Source organism: Myotis davidii, unplaced genomic scaffold (genome assembly GCF_000327345.1).
Source record: "Myotis davidii unplaced genomic scaffold, ASM32734v1 scaffold329, whole genome shotgun sequence".
Classification (NCBI taxonomy): Eukaryota; Metazoa; Chordata; class Mammalia; order Chiroptera; family Vespertilionidae; genus Myotis; species Myotis davidii.
The window spans coordinates 246,015-262,197 of record NW_006300374.1 but is presented as its reverse complement, the minus strand read 5'-3'; the positions used below and the strand labels follow the sequence as shown (position 1 = coordinate 262,197).

The following is a 16,183-nucleotide window of genomic DNA, read 5'->3' as shown; positions in this document are numbered from 1 at the left end:
GGAAAGACTCATTACTTTGTCTCAGAATAGCTCTTTTCTTGTGATGGTGTCTTGGTTAGACCCCACTTCCCAACAACAACCCCAAACTGATAAATATAACTGGAGAGAAAAAACTTTAGAATACAATGCAAATAGAGCCTTGTCTTGGAGGATACAAAGGAGAGAAATAACCATATCTGGGTGGGGTTGGTTAGGGATACTTTCTTGTAATTGTTTAAACATATTTTGCAGAGCATTGCATAACAGGCATAGAAGACAGGTAAGACCGTTGAGGATAGAAGGGGTGGTGGTAAAAATGAGCAGGGAAGTAGACAGGATGGTAGGTCAGAGCAGTTGGAGACAGGATGTCCTGTGAACTGAGAGACAAGGGTGCATGCTGGGGTGGGGGTGGGATTCTCATGCCCTAAGGCTTTTACATGGGGAAACTCTTATGGATTATAGAATAAACTAAAATGTACTTACTTATCTTTGGAACTGCATCTTGTCATCATCAAATAGTCTGTGTGCAACAAAAGTCTTATCTTTTAAGTCATGGCCATGGTTTTTAATGTGGTTGCTTATTAACTTGAAAATTTACTTTATTATCTCAAAAAATTCATTTTATTATCTTAAAATCCAATTTGTTATATATACATATACAGGGTGGGGCAAAAGTAGGTTCACAGTTGTTTGTATGGAAAATAATACAATAATTAGTAAATAATAATACACGAATAAACTCTTTGTTTTGCATACTCACAACTGTAAACCTACTTTTGCTCTACTCTGTGTGTGCGCAAACACATATGCTTTTTCAAGTTATGAGATATTTCACAGTAAAACATTTAAAAACTAAATGTAAAAATAATATATGCAATATTTAGATTTCTAAACAGAAAAGGCTAGACAAAATATTCTCCAACCGAAGAATTGAATGACTACTTAATTCTAGGTTTCCAATCATTTTCCCATAATATGTCCTGTGCTTTGTGTCCTACATATAAAGCTCCCTATTCCTTTTCTGGCTCAAACATATTTCGTTGGTTTTCTTTCCCAAAGTCCTGTTGCCTCATTTCTTCTCTGCATAGTATAGAGAAGGAACTCATTCCACAATTCTGGGCACCTTTGCAATCCCAGGGTGGTTTGACTTTTACATACAGACACATCTCTTAAGTCGTGGACTTTCTGAGGAAGAGCTAGGTAAGGAGCTATTCTCTCACTTGACAGGCTCCAGATCATGCTGCCTGTCACAAAGGAGGTGGGGCAACAAAGCTGCTGCTGGGGCTGAAGTGACAAACCAAGCTGGCTCCCAGACTGAGAGGAAGTGCCTTTCCCACATTCTCCAGCCCTTTCATGGTCCCCGTCATTTGTTTGTCCTCTCCTGCCCACGTTCTCTCCCGATTCCTCTTTATAGGCTTTGTCTGTGGCTCTGATTTTCCACTGTATTTCTTAGTTCTCCTTTTCCTGTGCTCCTCCCAACCCCCAAGTTTACAGTGCTATTATCCAGCTCTTCACTGAGCTGTTCTCATGCCTCATTTCCTGCATTTCCCAACCTTGCCCTCCCCCTAGTCTGTCCCACTCTGTTCCAGCCACTGTTTCCATTGCTTATGTCATAAGCACAGTTTCATCTGCTACAACATTTTTGTAATATTAGTAATTGAATGGGATATTCAATAGGTAGCTGGTTAAAAAAATTATGTTTATCTGTACAATGAAATGTTATGTAGCTATGAAAAGAATAAAGAAGCTCTTTTTTCAATGGTTAGAAATGATCTCCAAGCCATATTGGTAAGTGAGAAAAGCAAAGTACATTGAATTTCAGTATTCAGCCTTTTGTGTAAGGACGGAGTAGAAAAGAATGTACAGTAAGTTCTCACTTAATGTTGTTGATAGGTCCATGGAACAGTGTCAAAATGATGTAGTATAAAGCCAGTTTTGCCATAAGTGAATTGATATAAATGAGAGTTAAGTTCCTATGGCAACATAGTAACAAATTGCCCAGAACCTGCTGCATATTTATATTTATACTAGAGGCCCGGTGCACGAATTCATGCATGGGTGGGGTCCCGGTGTGGGGGTACACAATCAGCCCTTCAGGGCAGGTGGTAAAATGCCTTTGCTGGCCTGGGATCTGGATCCATCCCCCTGACATTTGCGCCAGTTGTCGGAAGTCACCTGGTAGCCACTTTTATATTGTTTCTTCCTTGTGGAGAATATAGAGAGGGGACGCGGCCATGGTGCCCAAAGCTGACTTCCAGGAGGCCTGCGGCGCTGTTGGGATCATGCCAGTGGTGCTGGTCCATGGGTGCCTGGCCTGTTCTCCAGAGATTGGACCTGCAGGATTACTGAGGGAGGGAGTGGCTGCTGCCAGACTGGTGGGCTGCCGTGACTGGTCGGTCAGCTGAGCAGCACTCCCTCTGTGGGAGTGCACTAACTACCAGGGAACAGCTCCTGCATTGGACGCCTGCCCCCTGGTGGTCAGTGCATGTCATAGTGACTGGTCGACTGGTTTTTCTGGTTGTTCCGGTTGGGTTGGTTGTTCGGTCGTAACAGTCACTTAGGCTTTTATATATATAGATTTGCTTGTTAAACAGCATGATAAGGAACTAATAGGTGGTTGCCTATGGGATTGTGGTAGGGGGATGGGCACAAAGAATGGGGAAGGGAGCAAGACTGTTCACTACATGCCTTTTAAGATTTTTTTTTATTATTTGTGTAATCATGTGTGTATTGCTTATAAAAATAAAATAATTGCATTTATTTTGTGTCTTAGGGATGTAGTAATTCAACCTCTCACCCTTTTTAATTTATGAATTTATGTATTTATTTCTTCTATTATACAGGAATACCTGCTTATTTACATACACATATTTCTCTAACTGGAAGACACTTGGTAAATGGAGCTACCTGTTAAATCAAAATATTTTAGGAAATATTTTTAGTTTTTAACATAAAAGTTGAAAGCTTAGGAAAAGCGTTGCTGTGGTACAGAGATAGGAAGGGACTTGCCCAAGGTCACATTGTTAGTATATAGGGGCCCAGGATCCAAACCTAGGCAGTCTGGCATCAGAGTTCATCTGCTTAACCAGTGTGCTAATAACCTACACTGCTAACTTGTGCAATGCTAATTGTATACCTTTATGTGAACTACTTGATATTCATTCTTGCATCAAGATAGTCTAGGTATGTTATGATGACAAACAACCTCAAATATCTTCATAGCTCACAACAGTAAATGTTTATTCTGTTCCCAGTATTTGACTATGGGTCAATTGTCTCTCTGCTCTTCATTGTCCTCTGTATAGTCCAGGCTAATGGGGCAGCCTCCAACTGGGGCAGGGGCGGGGAAGAGTATGGTAAATTGCGGTCAGCCTTCATTGGCTAAAGCAAGTGACAAGGCCAAACCTGCTATCAGCAGGATAGGAAAGGATTGTCCTCCTGCAGGGATGGACAGCGAATTTGTGGTAGAATAATATAATCTACCACAATGCCTAACTTCAATCCAGGGGTGTAAGATTATGTTTGTCTAAGATAGGGTAATATTTCATGTCGTAATTTGCTTTTGTTGTTATAGTCTGTTGCTTCTGTAATCTAGATATATGCTTATAATTAGATTCAAGAAGGAAAAAATTGTATAGAACATTATTTTCAATCTAATGAGATTAAAAACCTGGCACTTGGAGAAACTGGATATCTACATGCAAAAGAATGAATTTGGATTGTTACCTTATCCCATATACAAAGGTTAACTCCAAATAGATCAAAGATATAGATATAAGACCTGACACTATAAAACTCTTAGAAGAAAACATAGGGAACAGTCTCATGACACTGGATTTGGCAGCGATTTAATGGATATGATACCAAAAGCACAAGCAATAAAAGGAAAAAAATAGATAAATTGGAATTCATCAAAATTAAAATCTTTTGTGCATTGAAGGACACTATAAAGAGAATGAAAAATCAAATTGAAGAGCCAATTCTAAGATAAAGGTCTTAACTGCAAATATCCCACTAAAGGCTTCCCCCATTATTTATCACCATTGAGACATATAGTGAGGGTCTTATTTATTATATGCAAGAATTTTGTGTGAGAGAGATTACTGCCCCATTTTATACATAAGGAAATTAAGACACAGAGAACATAAGAATTCTATACAGATTCCCATACCATATTGGAAGCAGAGTCAAAACTCTAATCCAGTGGTTTATTAGATTTACATTGCTTCACAGCCCAGCTGGGTAGTCAGTTGGTTGGAGCATTGTCCTGTAAACCAAAAAGGTTGTGGGTTCGATTTCAGGCCAGAGCACATACCTATGTTGTGGGTTCAACCCCATTTGGGGCACATATGGGAGGCAACCGGTCAATATTTCTCTCTTTCTCTCTCTCTTTCTTCCTCTCTCTCTCTTCCCCCCTTCCTTCCCCTATCTTTAAAAATCAATAAATATATCCTCAGGTGTGGATTAAAAATATATATAATAAAAAATGAAAACCACACTGCTGCTATCCTATAAGGTGACATTTATCTATCCTAATACCTGACTACCCCTGCCCCCAGTAATAAACTTAAACCATAGTCCACATATTTCCTATATACTCCCCACCAGCACCCCAACGCAGCTCTTGGGACCTCTGTTAGAACTGGGATAGAACACCTCCTTATCTTGGGGAAAATTTGAGCTGTCTCCTAGGGAAATCACTAGATGTCTACATTTCCGGACTCTAAAAGTTTGCAATCTCTCCTGTCATCGCATAAGAAGTGTGGCAACCATAGTTCTCCCTTCTCAAAACAGACGGTTGTGGTTTTCACTCTGTTGTCTGAATTCTGGGGCTTAACTTTGGTTAGAATTCTGCTTTTTCTTTTCTTTCTTTCTTTTTTTTTTTTTTTTTTTTTACCACACACCTAGCCTCTCCTCCCTCCTCAACTGCAGCACTGGTCTTTGCGAACACCATGAGACTACTAATATAATTCCAACATCCACTCTACCCCAAACACAAATTGTTTCTGGCAATCTCCTTCAAGCAAGTTATAATTATATCATTTTTTAAAATTATAAATAAGTGGCATGCTAATTAACCAAAAACTACGACGCTTAGTAACATAGGAACAGAGCTCAGTGGTATAATAATAAAAGTAAAACTGACAGTAATTTAATTTGACATCCATCTAATGACATTTATTTTATTAGACATAAATGGTAAGCATTTTACTTAGGTGACTATAATTTCCATTTATTTTGTACAGTCTCTCATGGTTTAATTCTTGCTACTGAAAACCCGTGGGCATCTCTCTTCTCTTTTCCATGCACTGAGGAGGGTCTGTGGCCTATGTTGAGTTCAGAGAACAGACAGGTTACCCCATGATTTTTCTACCTCTTTCTTGCCTTCCTTCCCATCGGGCCAAATGGACTCTTATTTCCTCCAGAATGATTTCCATTTGTTCCTGGTGTGCCCTTTCTCCTGTATGCCCACTCCTTGCCTCCACCCAATGTTTCCTTGAGCATCCCTCTCCTTCTTTTCTAATTCTTGATCAGCTAGACTTGTCTGGGATCAGTGTGATGTCAACAAGTGCAAAGCTGTACCTGGCAGGGTCGCTATAGAACTGCAAAGAGGAATATGTTGTGATCACTGGGGCCCAGGAGACGACCCCAGTTTGTTAAAATATACTCAACAAATATGATCAGATAATCAGAATCTGTTAAAATGGAGATTCAGGCCAAGACCAAGAACATTGTTAGCTTGAGTCTCCCTTAGAGCTTTGTTGAAGAACAGAGATTCAGTCAGCTTGATCATCTTGACTGTTGGGTTGTCTTAAAAGGGGTTTCCTAGCAGATTCCTGGCCTGCCAGGAATGGACTCCTCCTCATTCCCTGGAACAACACTGTCTCTGCTCCATGATCGACTCCAAGAGTCCTTCCCAGAGCCTAGTCTCAGTTCAGACCAGGGGCAGGGATGAAGAGTGTGTGGAGGGGTCTCTTGGGAACAGAGATGAGGGCACAGAAGTGGAGTTTATCCATCTTCCACCCTTGCTACTCTCTAAATAAGGTTCACACCTGCTCAGTCTGCAGTTTTTCCTGATAGTATGGCCAGGTGCTCTGAGGATCAGACAGACCCTAGCAACAGGCTCAGCCCTGTTGACCAATGAGAAATGCTCAGTTCTACAGAAACATAGCTGTTTTTATACCAACTGAAGTGCCTCCACAAAACTGTTCATGTTTCCTGGAGATGGCTAGTATCCAGTCCCTCTTGTGGAATACAGAAGCTCATTCCCCCAAACAGCCAGGCCTCCTCTAGTCTACAGATGCACGAAGGGATCATTGACTTCATGACTTGTTCGGATGAAAAGGAATCACAGATGCGACTCTCACAGGAAATGGACTCTTGAGGAATTACTGGCTCAGAATGGTGGGTTTGTCTCAGTTGTGTACATGCAAGTATATCTGTAAAGGGGCCTGTACATTAGCCCCGAGGATTGGTTAGGGAGCTCAGCCAGTAACCCGTAGAAGACAGACACAGTAATTTGATATTCTCTGTTTCTTGGATCAGTCCCAATTATCAATGTTCTCTTCTGCTATCTTCATGAGTATATTGGTGGTTCGTTGGCACGCTTTTCACAGATATAGCGGTGCAAAACGTCACATGATGCAGCATCAAATGTGTTTGTTAGGCCTATGGTCACACAGTTGAAATTCTGAATCTGATTGGTAATACTGAATGAGAAAACAACATGGTTAAGGCCCATCAGTTCAGCCCTGCCTTTTTCTGATTCCAGTCCCCCTCTTATCCCCAAATCCATCTCCAAACTGACCCTTTCCTGTCAACTCTCATGTCAATGTTTATGGACTCACAGTCTTGGACTGACACACTCTGTGTTTGGTTAGAAGCACCACATGGGTCATTTGTTCCACTTCCTCCCAGAAGTAATGTTTTAGTACTGAGGGTACTATGTGCACAGCAGGAGGACTGAGAGGAGGAAGATACTTCTTGCTCTAGGCAGCAGGTGGCTTTAGGAAAGAAATACTTCATTGGCCTTCTCACACCTCCTTTTTCCGTCAGTCAGGCTCTTTTAGTCTGACTGGAAAGAGTCTGGCTTCATGGAAAGGTCAAGAGTTATGAAGTCAAGTGTATGTGGGATCAAAATGTGGCTCCATCAATTCTCAGCTTGGTGACATTCAACACATTTCTAAGTCACTTATCCTCCATCCAACTGCCTGTGAAATGGGGATTAACAAAAGCTTTTTTTCTGTAGCATCATTGTGGATAGTGCAGGAATGACATGTGTAAAGTGTCTGGCATTTATTTGACAGTGAATATTAATTTCCACTCCTCTGTGGGAAGCCCAGTTACAGGCAGGGAATGGACTTGCTTTCTATCTGACTCAGCCTCTTCAGATGTACACTGGCAATGCCATGTTCTCCACCAGTGTATGTCCATGGAATGAAAGATAGGAGATAGCTCTTGGGAATTAAAGTTTATAACTTTAAGACAGAGACAAGTTGCTAATGATTATCTTTCTTTGGATAAAGAAGCCACATCTGGGAAACTTGTCAGAACTTAGTAATAAAATATGATCTGTGGGTTAAAAGAGACTTATGAGATAGATCAAACAAATGGTATGTACTAGTATGTGGGTTTGTTTGGATCCTAATTTGAACAAAATAATTTGTTGTATGAATATTCTTCTCTCTATTTAGAAATGTTTGGTATGTTCCATAATAAAAAAATTACCAAAAAATGTATCTCTGGGAATGGATGGGTTGGAAGAAAGGAGAGAAACAGAACAGAGAACTAGGTCTAAGCTTTGTGCTCTTCCAGGACAAATCCACTGAATCTCAGATCTGGACTCCTGAAGTGAACAAAGTTCCCTAGAAAAATGTGGGTTATTCACATACTTGCCGTTGAAAATGGAGTTGTTGATCCAATGCCACCTCTTCGATGCCTGCTGGTATAGTAAGCCAATAAAATACTTCTCAGCTCCAGCTATGACCTGGAGGAACTTCTAAGAATTAAAAAACAAGCAAACAGTTCAACAGAAGGTTCTTTGCTCTTGCCTCCTGGGGCTAGTGGGCCCATGATCATATCTGATTCTGGGAACAAGGAAGGCTGGTAAGAGGACTCTGTGGCTGACACTCAACATAAATCCTAGAGAAGTAATTCTCGGTCTACACACAGCATCAGGACCACTTGGAGCTCTTGTTCACACAGGCTGTTGGGCTCTGGTGCAGTAGATCTGCATAGGTCTGCTGTAGGGCTCTAAAGATTTCAATTTCTAACACATTCCCTATACCAGTGGTCAGCAAACTGCGGCTCGCGAGCCACATGCGGCTCTTTGGCCCCTTGAGTGTGGCTCTTCCACAAAATACTGACTTCTGCGCATGGGCCACAAAGTTTCAATCGTACTGTACATGTGCGCCCACACGTGGTATTTTGTGGAAGAGCCACACTCAAGGGGCCAAAGAGCCGCATGTGGCTCGCAAGCCGCAGTTTGCTGACCACTGCCCTATACTATCTCAAAAAAGGCAATTTCAAATGCACCTTTATTTGATTCTCTCTGCATAGGATTGTTTTCCTTGCCAGAAATTTTACATTCTGAATGAGGTTTTTGAGGTCAAGTGAATTCTTTGAAAAAATAGGGAGATTTAAAGAGTATTGCTAAAGCAGATAATTCCATGAGAAATAATCAGTGTTTATTGAGTATTTCATAACTTGGTGCTAATCCAAGACATCATAGTTAATTAATGAACAACAAATCACCCGAGCCAGAAGTCTGGGATCTCCTGGCCTCTTCTGTACTCCTCATATACCTTCCACAATTAGTGGATATCTGAATCCACTTAGATATTCTCTCTATCCCCTTGGCTGTTGCCTTTATTCCTCCTTTCTCAATGTTCTCATTCCTCAACATATCCAATTTTATTATTTTAAAACATTAATTAGCAAATTTACTCATTTAACAAACATTTGAGTGTCAATTACACACCAGGCATTGTACAATGCTAGGGATATGGAAACAAATTCATTTCTCCTGAAGAAATTATTATCGAAAGCAAGGGTTGGCAAGCTACAGCCAGTGGGCCAAATCTAGACTGTAGCCCATTTTTGTAAAAAAGGTTTTATTGGAATACCCAGGCCCATTTTTAAACATATTGTCTATGGCTGCTTTCGAGGTACAATGGCAGTGTAAAGTAGTAGTGACAGAGATCTTATGACCCCAAAAGCATGAAATATACGTATACTATCTGGCTCTTCAAGAAAAATTTTGCTGACCCATGGTCTAAAACAGTGATGGCAAACCTTTTGAGCTCGGCGTGTCAGCATTTTGAAGAACCCTAACTTAACTCTGGTGCCGTGTCACATATAAAATTTTTTGATGTTTGCAACCATAGTAAAACAAAGATTTATATTTTTCATATTTATTTTATATATTTAAATGCCATTTAACAAAGAAAAATCAACCAAAAAATGAGTTCGCATGTCACCTCTGACTCGTGTGTCATAGGTTTGCCATCTCTGGTCTAAAACAAGGTTTCTTAACCTTTAGCCCTTTTGCTAAACCATGGATAGTTTCCAAGGTGATCTATGAAGCTGTTAGAATTTTATTCAAAATACTGTGCCTATGTAATGTTTTTGGGAAGAGGTGAATAGATTTCACCACCATTTCTAAAACCTCAGTCATGCCAAACACATTGAAGATACACAGGTCTAATAAGAGAAGATAATGAGTCAACCAGCATAGTGAGGTGTCCCAGGAGATACATGCTAGATCTGGCACAGACAGAAAGGGGAAGTGACCAATTCTACATGGATTTGGGGTTTTCCAGAAAGACTATAGGTGAAGTGATATATGACATGAATTTGGGGAGATAGCTGTTTTTCAGGCAAAAACATGGGACAGGACTTATCCTTTCTGGAAGAGGGGGCATCCGATCACAGCAGACTACACAGCAACCTGGAGCATTTGAGGAACTAGAAGATGTTCAATGTGGCTGGTGCAGAGCTAGAAGGGAGATGGGCTGGCACACAACCCTTGGCAGAAGGCAGAGGCTGTACTATATGTCATGCTAGGGAAGCTGGACTTTAACCCATTTTAATTTGGCAAATGGCACAGACAATTAAAAACCTTACATATTTTATTATATCAGTTCTGTGGGGGATAGGTAAGACAGGTCAAAACTAGGGATAAAAAGAGGAGTTAGAAGAATTTTGAAGAAATCCAGATGACAGGTGAATTATTGCTATAAGAAGATAAGGATTTTGTTAGCAATTAATTTAGGAGAGAATAAAAAAGATCAAGTCCCAGAAACTGTCAGTATTTGTTCTTGGGTGACACAATACAAGTATTTGGAATTCAAGAGGAAGAACAGTTGGAGTAAAATATAACGACTCAGTTTGAATATGGTGAGAGAGAGAGAGAGAGAGAAAGAGAGAGACTGGTCTAGAGAAGGCTAGCTGGAGAAGGTTGAGCTGGAGATACACACTTGAGAATCATCAGCAAACCACTGGTGTGATGAGCTTTTTCTGGGATTGGCATGGTGGAGAATGCCAAGTAGTAGAGAATGCCAAGGACCACACTTGAGATGCCACAAAACGTAAGGGTTAGTAGAGACAATGAGACTATTGACTTTCTGTTCCATTCCTTTCATCTTTTTTCTTTTCTCCCCATTCTCTTGCTCCTGGTTCTCTATGTTAAAGTTCTTTTCCTTCCCATGGAGGTTCTTAGCTCTTTGTTGGACATCTACATCCCAGAATCACAGAAGACCCTCTTCTCAATTACAGGAGTATTTTTTAGAAGAAGGGTGAAGGGATAGAGGGGAAAGAAGCACGATTACTGTATATAGCACAATGTCTAGCACGCAGCAAATGCTTAGGTTTGAAGAGGCAACTACAAAATAAAATATATTAGGGTCTAAAATTGAGTAGAGTATGGGTTTTGGAGGTAGATCTCAGTTCCATCTGCTGTCCGTTAGTAGGTGTATGGCCTTGGCCAAATTACTTTTCTGTGCCCTAATTTCCTTATATATAAACTACAGATAATAATTCCTCCTCAGAATTGTTATGAGCATAAAAGAAGTTACTAAACAAAGCTTTTTTGCATAGTGTTGGCTTTTTTATTATCATAATTGTATACTGCAATCCCAATTCTATGACCTAACTAGAGGCCTGGGGCATGAAATTCGTGCACTGGGTGAGGGGGAGGGGGATGTGCGGGAATGGTCCCTCAACCTGGCCTGTGCCCTCCGTCAGTCCAGGAGCCCGTGGGCCTAAGCTCTCAGTCAGACATCCTTAGCACTGCCGCAGAGACAGAAGAGGCTCCTGCCACCACCACCGCTGTGCTTGCCAGCTGTAAGCCCGGCTTCTGGCTGAGTGGCACTCCCCATGTGGGAGTGCACTGACCACCAGGGGGCAGCTCCTATGTTGAGTGTCTGCCCCCTGGTGGTTAGTGTGTGTCATAGTGACTGGTCGCTCTGCTGTTCGGTCGATTTGCATATTAGCCTCTTATTATATAGGATTATTTGTGTTTTACTCATTTTGTTAATTGGCATCTTCCTTATTAATGAGGCAGACTGGCATGATACATTAATAGCTTACATCTTTGAAGTATTCTATATTTCTTAAGCAATTTTGATACACATCAGCTCATTTGGTCATTCCCTGCACTTTAAATGTCCCAACCCATCCCCAGGATGACAGTCTACTGCTGTGCCTCATGGATTTCACTAGCTCAAATGGACCTGAGGAGCATACCCCATTGTTACCCCAGCTCCAGGTTCAGAACAAGGAGCCTGAGCTCCCTGACAGCCACCTCTTCATCCCCCACCTCACCCCAGTTCCACCAGTCAAATTGTCTCACCCCTCTTCCCACTGAGACTGGTGTCAGGTGGGCTGCATTACTGTATCTTTCTCATGCTCTCACCAGTTTCTCTGGCGTGTTGACAATGGCCAAAGTCGATCCTTGTGCTTCACAGAGGTCCCTGCTTTTGTTCCAAGACATTTCAGAGGTGGAAAAGAAAAAGCATCTTCCTTGATGAAAATCCCACCTGCTGGGGCAGACTAAGGAAATCCAAGAGAAGAGAGCATGATATTAGTGGTTGTAGGTGAGAGCCCTGGAACTGAGTCATAATGTAGTGGGACATGGGTTTCTTTATAACAATTATATTCAAACAAATCATCCTCAATCCAGGAAGAAATTTCATCCAGTCTAATTTCAGTATCCCTATGCATAACATAAAAGGAATGAATTAGAAGGTCTTTATGGGTTCCTTTGAGCAAAACAGTTTCATAAGAAAAGGGGCAATGGGAAAAGTCTTTAAGAAATTATTACATAAGAACCTGGGGGTGGAGAGGAAGTTATAACGATGCTCTTTACCTGTTCCATAGCTCTCTGTGGGACTGAAGCTGTCATTACTATTCCCGAAAATCTGTGGGACTGAAAGGAAAAGAAAACCTTAAGGTAGGCTTGTGATGAATATAACACACAGACCCATAGCAGCTTCAAGTCCCTGTGACTATTTGTCCCTGGACAATAGAGGTGACAGGGGCTCTTGGTCATTTTGTGCTAGAATTTTTCAGAGATTTTTTTCTTGGAACCTTCCATCAAACTACTACCATTATTTGTCATGTCCCATACCCCAATCTCTAGTTCATGTCTTTTTTATTTTATTTTATTTTTTGGTGTGAAGTGGGTGTGAAATGCTGAGAGAAAGAACAGGAGAGGAAGAAGAATGGATGGATTTAGTATCAGAAGGAAACCTCCTGCTCCTTTCTCATGTTCACATTTCACACTGTTATATCCAAAGAGCTATTTGGACCACTTCCCCTCCACGCTCTACACAGCATCTTTGCTGCTCTCTCCAGTTCTGGTGCCTCAAAACCTGTATGAAAACTCATGATCAGCAACATTTGGAGCCTTCTTTGATCAGAACTCATCAGCGCTAAGGACTGTGGCTAACTGGAGCAAGTTTCAGGGCCAGAGCTATGGGCAGACAAGGAGGCAGGCAAACATTCCAGAGCTTTCCTATGGGCAGAGAAGAGGCAAATATTTATTTGAATATAAGTAGGAGAATTTATAGGCCTCCAAGAGGCCTCATTTTTCCTGGGAACACTGGCCGCCTGAGCCGGAAGCTGCAATGGCTTCAGAGGCAGTAAAATTTATCCTCAATGGCCCAATTATTTGTCCATCGTGGTTGAAGACCTCTTTAATGGACCCAGACAGCTACTTCTTACACTTATATTAATAAAGCACACAAGTTAGCACTCATTTTTTATTTCAGTCTCCAGTTCAAAGGTGTGTGTGTGTGTGTGTGTGTGTGTGTGTGTGTGTGTGTGATATGTAATAACCTGGTTTGGGGATCGTAACTGAACAGAACTCCATAAATATTTCATGAGTATTTCCTTCATGTAACTAACTCAGTGTACTGTGTCTTGTTTGTCTGCGACAAACAAGAAACAATTATTCTCTTAAAGATGTACAAAGTAGTATGTGTCTTAAGAGGAAGTGAGGGGGAGAGGTCGGTTTAGGAAGGAGAGCTGTGCCTCACCCACCTCTTTATCCCCCATAGCTCTGGCATCATGCCTTGTGTTTTGTAGTTGATGACTATGTCCTGTTTTTATTCTTCTCTGATTGGTCTGGTATAGTGCTTGGCATACAAAAAGATGCCGAATGCAATTTTTGTGTGTGTGCGGGAATGGACTTCTTTATAACAATTCCTTCAGGTGCACAACATGTCAGAGTTTACTAAGTTCTTTCACATTACATCATAGTGATTCTATACTAATTTCCCTCTTCAGACCCAGGAGGAAAACTGAGGACCAGGCATTTCACTCAGTCTAGTCTTGGTTTCCCAACTATAAAAGGAAGGGGACCAAATAGAAGATTTTTTACTGACTGTGTTGCATTTAATTTATTTTATTTTTTTTCAGCTTTATGAGATATAATTGATATATAACACTGTGTAAGTTTAAGTTGTACAGTGTGATGATTTAATACAATATATACTCCCAAATCTATTACCACAATAAGGTTAGCTAACACCTTCATTACTTCACAAAATTGCCACTTTTTTTTTTTGCAGTAAGAACATCTAAGACCTACTCTTTTAGCAACTGTCAAGTATAGAATACAGTAGTCACCATGTTGTACATTAGATGTACATCCCAGAATATATATATATATATATATATTATAAATTAGCAGATATTTATGCACATTTCCTGCCAAAGAACTTCTTGGGAATAGTCCTTGAGAAAGGTTTCTAGAGAGAATTCAGCATATTAGAATGAGATGGAGAAGAGATTATTGTCATGCATGTTACCTGTTCCATAGCTCCCTGTGGGACTGCAGCTGTCATTACATTGGCCAAAAATCTGTGGGACTGCAAAGAAAATCAGCTATTGGCTCAGCCCCAACTGTGGGATGAATATAACAAACATCCCCACAGGGCTGCTAGGTCAGTGTGACTTTTAATGGAAAATATAGAACTGTCTGACTCTGGTCCACAAAGACATGAATGTATGTGTTTTTTGTGAATACATTCACTTATTTATATTTGTATTTTCTTCCTGCTCTTTGATGTGATACAAGTTGTACCTTTGCATTGGGTCATAAGGAAGATACTTCTTACCCAACCACGGCCTCCTAAACCTCATTTCCTTCCTCATTTATTTTCCCTACTGGCTTCTGGGGCTGGAGAAGGTTCTACTTGCTGTAAAATTCCTTGATAGGAGGCTTTTCTTTCTAAACATTTAGATGGATTCATTTCTGTGTACACAGAAGGAAATGCCACCCTTCGAAAAACCCCATTATCTTATATTTCAGCTCCAACTATAGGATGAACTGCAGATGAATTTTCAGATTTTAGCAACAATAGCAAGCACTGCTGAGTATTTCAGCTCAGATTACCCAACTCATGCTCTAGGATGAAAGCTTTGTGTGGGGTTTAGAGTCAATTCTATGTCTCCAGGGTAGAGCAAGGAACCTGGCCCATTGTGTGTTTTGGGAAGTGAGAAGGGTATTGTCAGTTGCTCTCAGGTGGAAAGACTTGGGCACTTAATCTATACATTTAACCACTCATTCTGAGAAAAGATCCAAGAACAAGACAACATGGAGTTGGGGTAAGAGGTTGCTCAAATACTCACAATAAAGCAGAAATAAGGTCACTCCGGCAACTTTAAGCACCACCACGATAAGCCCAGAGATCATGCACCACCAGTTCATAATGATGAGATGAGGAGGCCTGTGGGGATTAGAGCACAGTACCCCCATCAGTGTCTGGGGACAAGACTTCTCTCCACTAGGACATATGCCAGTGCCTTTCTCAGAGCACCCTTGGGAGGGGGGTTTGAAGGCAGGCATGCTATTGACAGGTACAAGGAGGAGACCCAGCACAGGCCCAAAGATGGATAGGATTTTGTGCTGGTTGGGAGCCTTTGAACTTGGCACACTGCCTCTCCTTCACCCATCCATCCCTCAGCTCTGGGCCTCAGCTCTGTTCCCATTTGTGGCCTCCTAAATTCTGTCTAATGAACTAAATCCTTTTTTGGACTTCGAAAACCCTTAGCCTTGAAATGATTCTTGCTCCCTAGCACCTTAGTTAGTAGTCTTGGCCATCCTGACTTCAGCTGTCAGAAGCCTCAGTCTTTCAAAGACTATGTCAGGAACTGACAGATAGGACAGGTGTGCCTGAAGGTCTTGGAACTGGGGAAGAGCCAACAGTCTGCAGAGAGGACATAGACTTACCTGCTCTCTCCCTGAAAGGTTGGATTGGTTTGCAGTGGGGATCTTCCTGGTGGTCTTATGCGTGGTGTGGTGGACAGAGCCCCTTCTCTTGAGAATACACTCCCGCTCAGGCGATTCCTTCCTTCTTCACACAGTCTCTCTGTCTTGGCAGCATCCCCAAGTGCACACTTCTTCCCCTTCTGTGCTGTTGGCAAAGGGAGAGGGTGGGGCAAGGAGGGGAAGGAAGTCTATAGCCTTTGTGATAGGAAGGTTCCTGCTAGAGGGGTTCTGATACAGGGGAACATTTTTAGGAGAATTCGGAAAACAAAATACCTCAACACAGATTCACCCTTTTTCTGTGTCTGAATCTTCTTAAAATATAGTGGAAAGCAAATGTAGTAAAATCTTACCAAATAGGGATTCTGGGTGGAGGGTATCTGGAAACCATTTGTACTTCCCTTGCCACATTTTTTCCATCCCTCACTTTCA

At 41.4% G+C, this 16,183-nt stretch overlaps 1 protein-coding gene across 3 annotated transcripts; it reads right to left on the bottom strand.

Annotated features, from left to right (window-relative positions):
- Nucleotides 1-3,811: 3,811 nt before the first annotated feature.
- Nucleotides 3,812-15,865, bottom strand: CLEC5A (C-type lectin domain family 5 member A). 3 transcript variants are annotated; one of them, XM_015572690.1, is made up of 7 exons: nt 15,716-15,865; nt 15,115-15,212; nt 14,292-14,351; nt 12,347-12,406; nt 11,894-12,030; nt 7,872-7,978; nt 3,812-4,246 (listed from the first exon to the last, which is right to left on the bottom strand). In XM_015572690.1, exons 2-7 carry the CDS (start codon nt 15,191-15,193, stop codon nt 4,207-4,209), a joined length of 483 nt encoding a protein of 160 aa, XP_015428176.1. In that variant the 5' UTR covers nt 15,194-15,212; nt 15,716-15,865; the 3' UTR covers nt 3,812-4,206. The 3 variants fall into 3 exon arrangements, with proteins under 3 accessions (XP_015428176.1, XP_006777190.1, XP_015428175.1); XM_006777127.2 differs by lacking the exon at nt 3,812-4,246 and adding an exon at nt 5,131-6,689; XM_015572689.1 differs by lacking the exons at nt 3,812-4,246; nt 14,292-14,351 and adding an exon at nt 5,131-6,689.
- Nucleotides 15,866-16,183: the final 318 nt, after the last annotated feature.

Coding starts and splice junctions, on each gene's coding strand:
- CLEC5A (XM_006777127.2), bottom strand. CDS start 15,193: ATGAACTGGTGGTGCATGATCTCTGGGCTTATCGTGGTGGTGCTTAAA. Junction 7,979..11,893: donor TCAACACGCCAGAGAAACTG/GTGAGAGCATGA, acceptor TTTAATTCTTAG/AAGTTCCTCCAGGTCATAGC. Junction 6,690..7,871: donor AACTCCATTTTCAACGGCAA/GTATGTGAATAA, acceptor TTTCTCATTCAG/TATTACCAATCAGATTCAGA.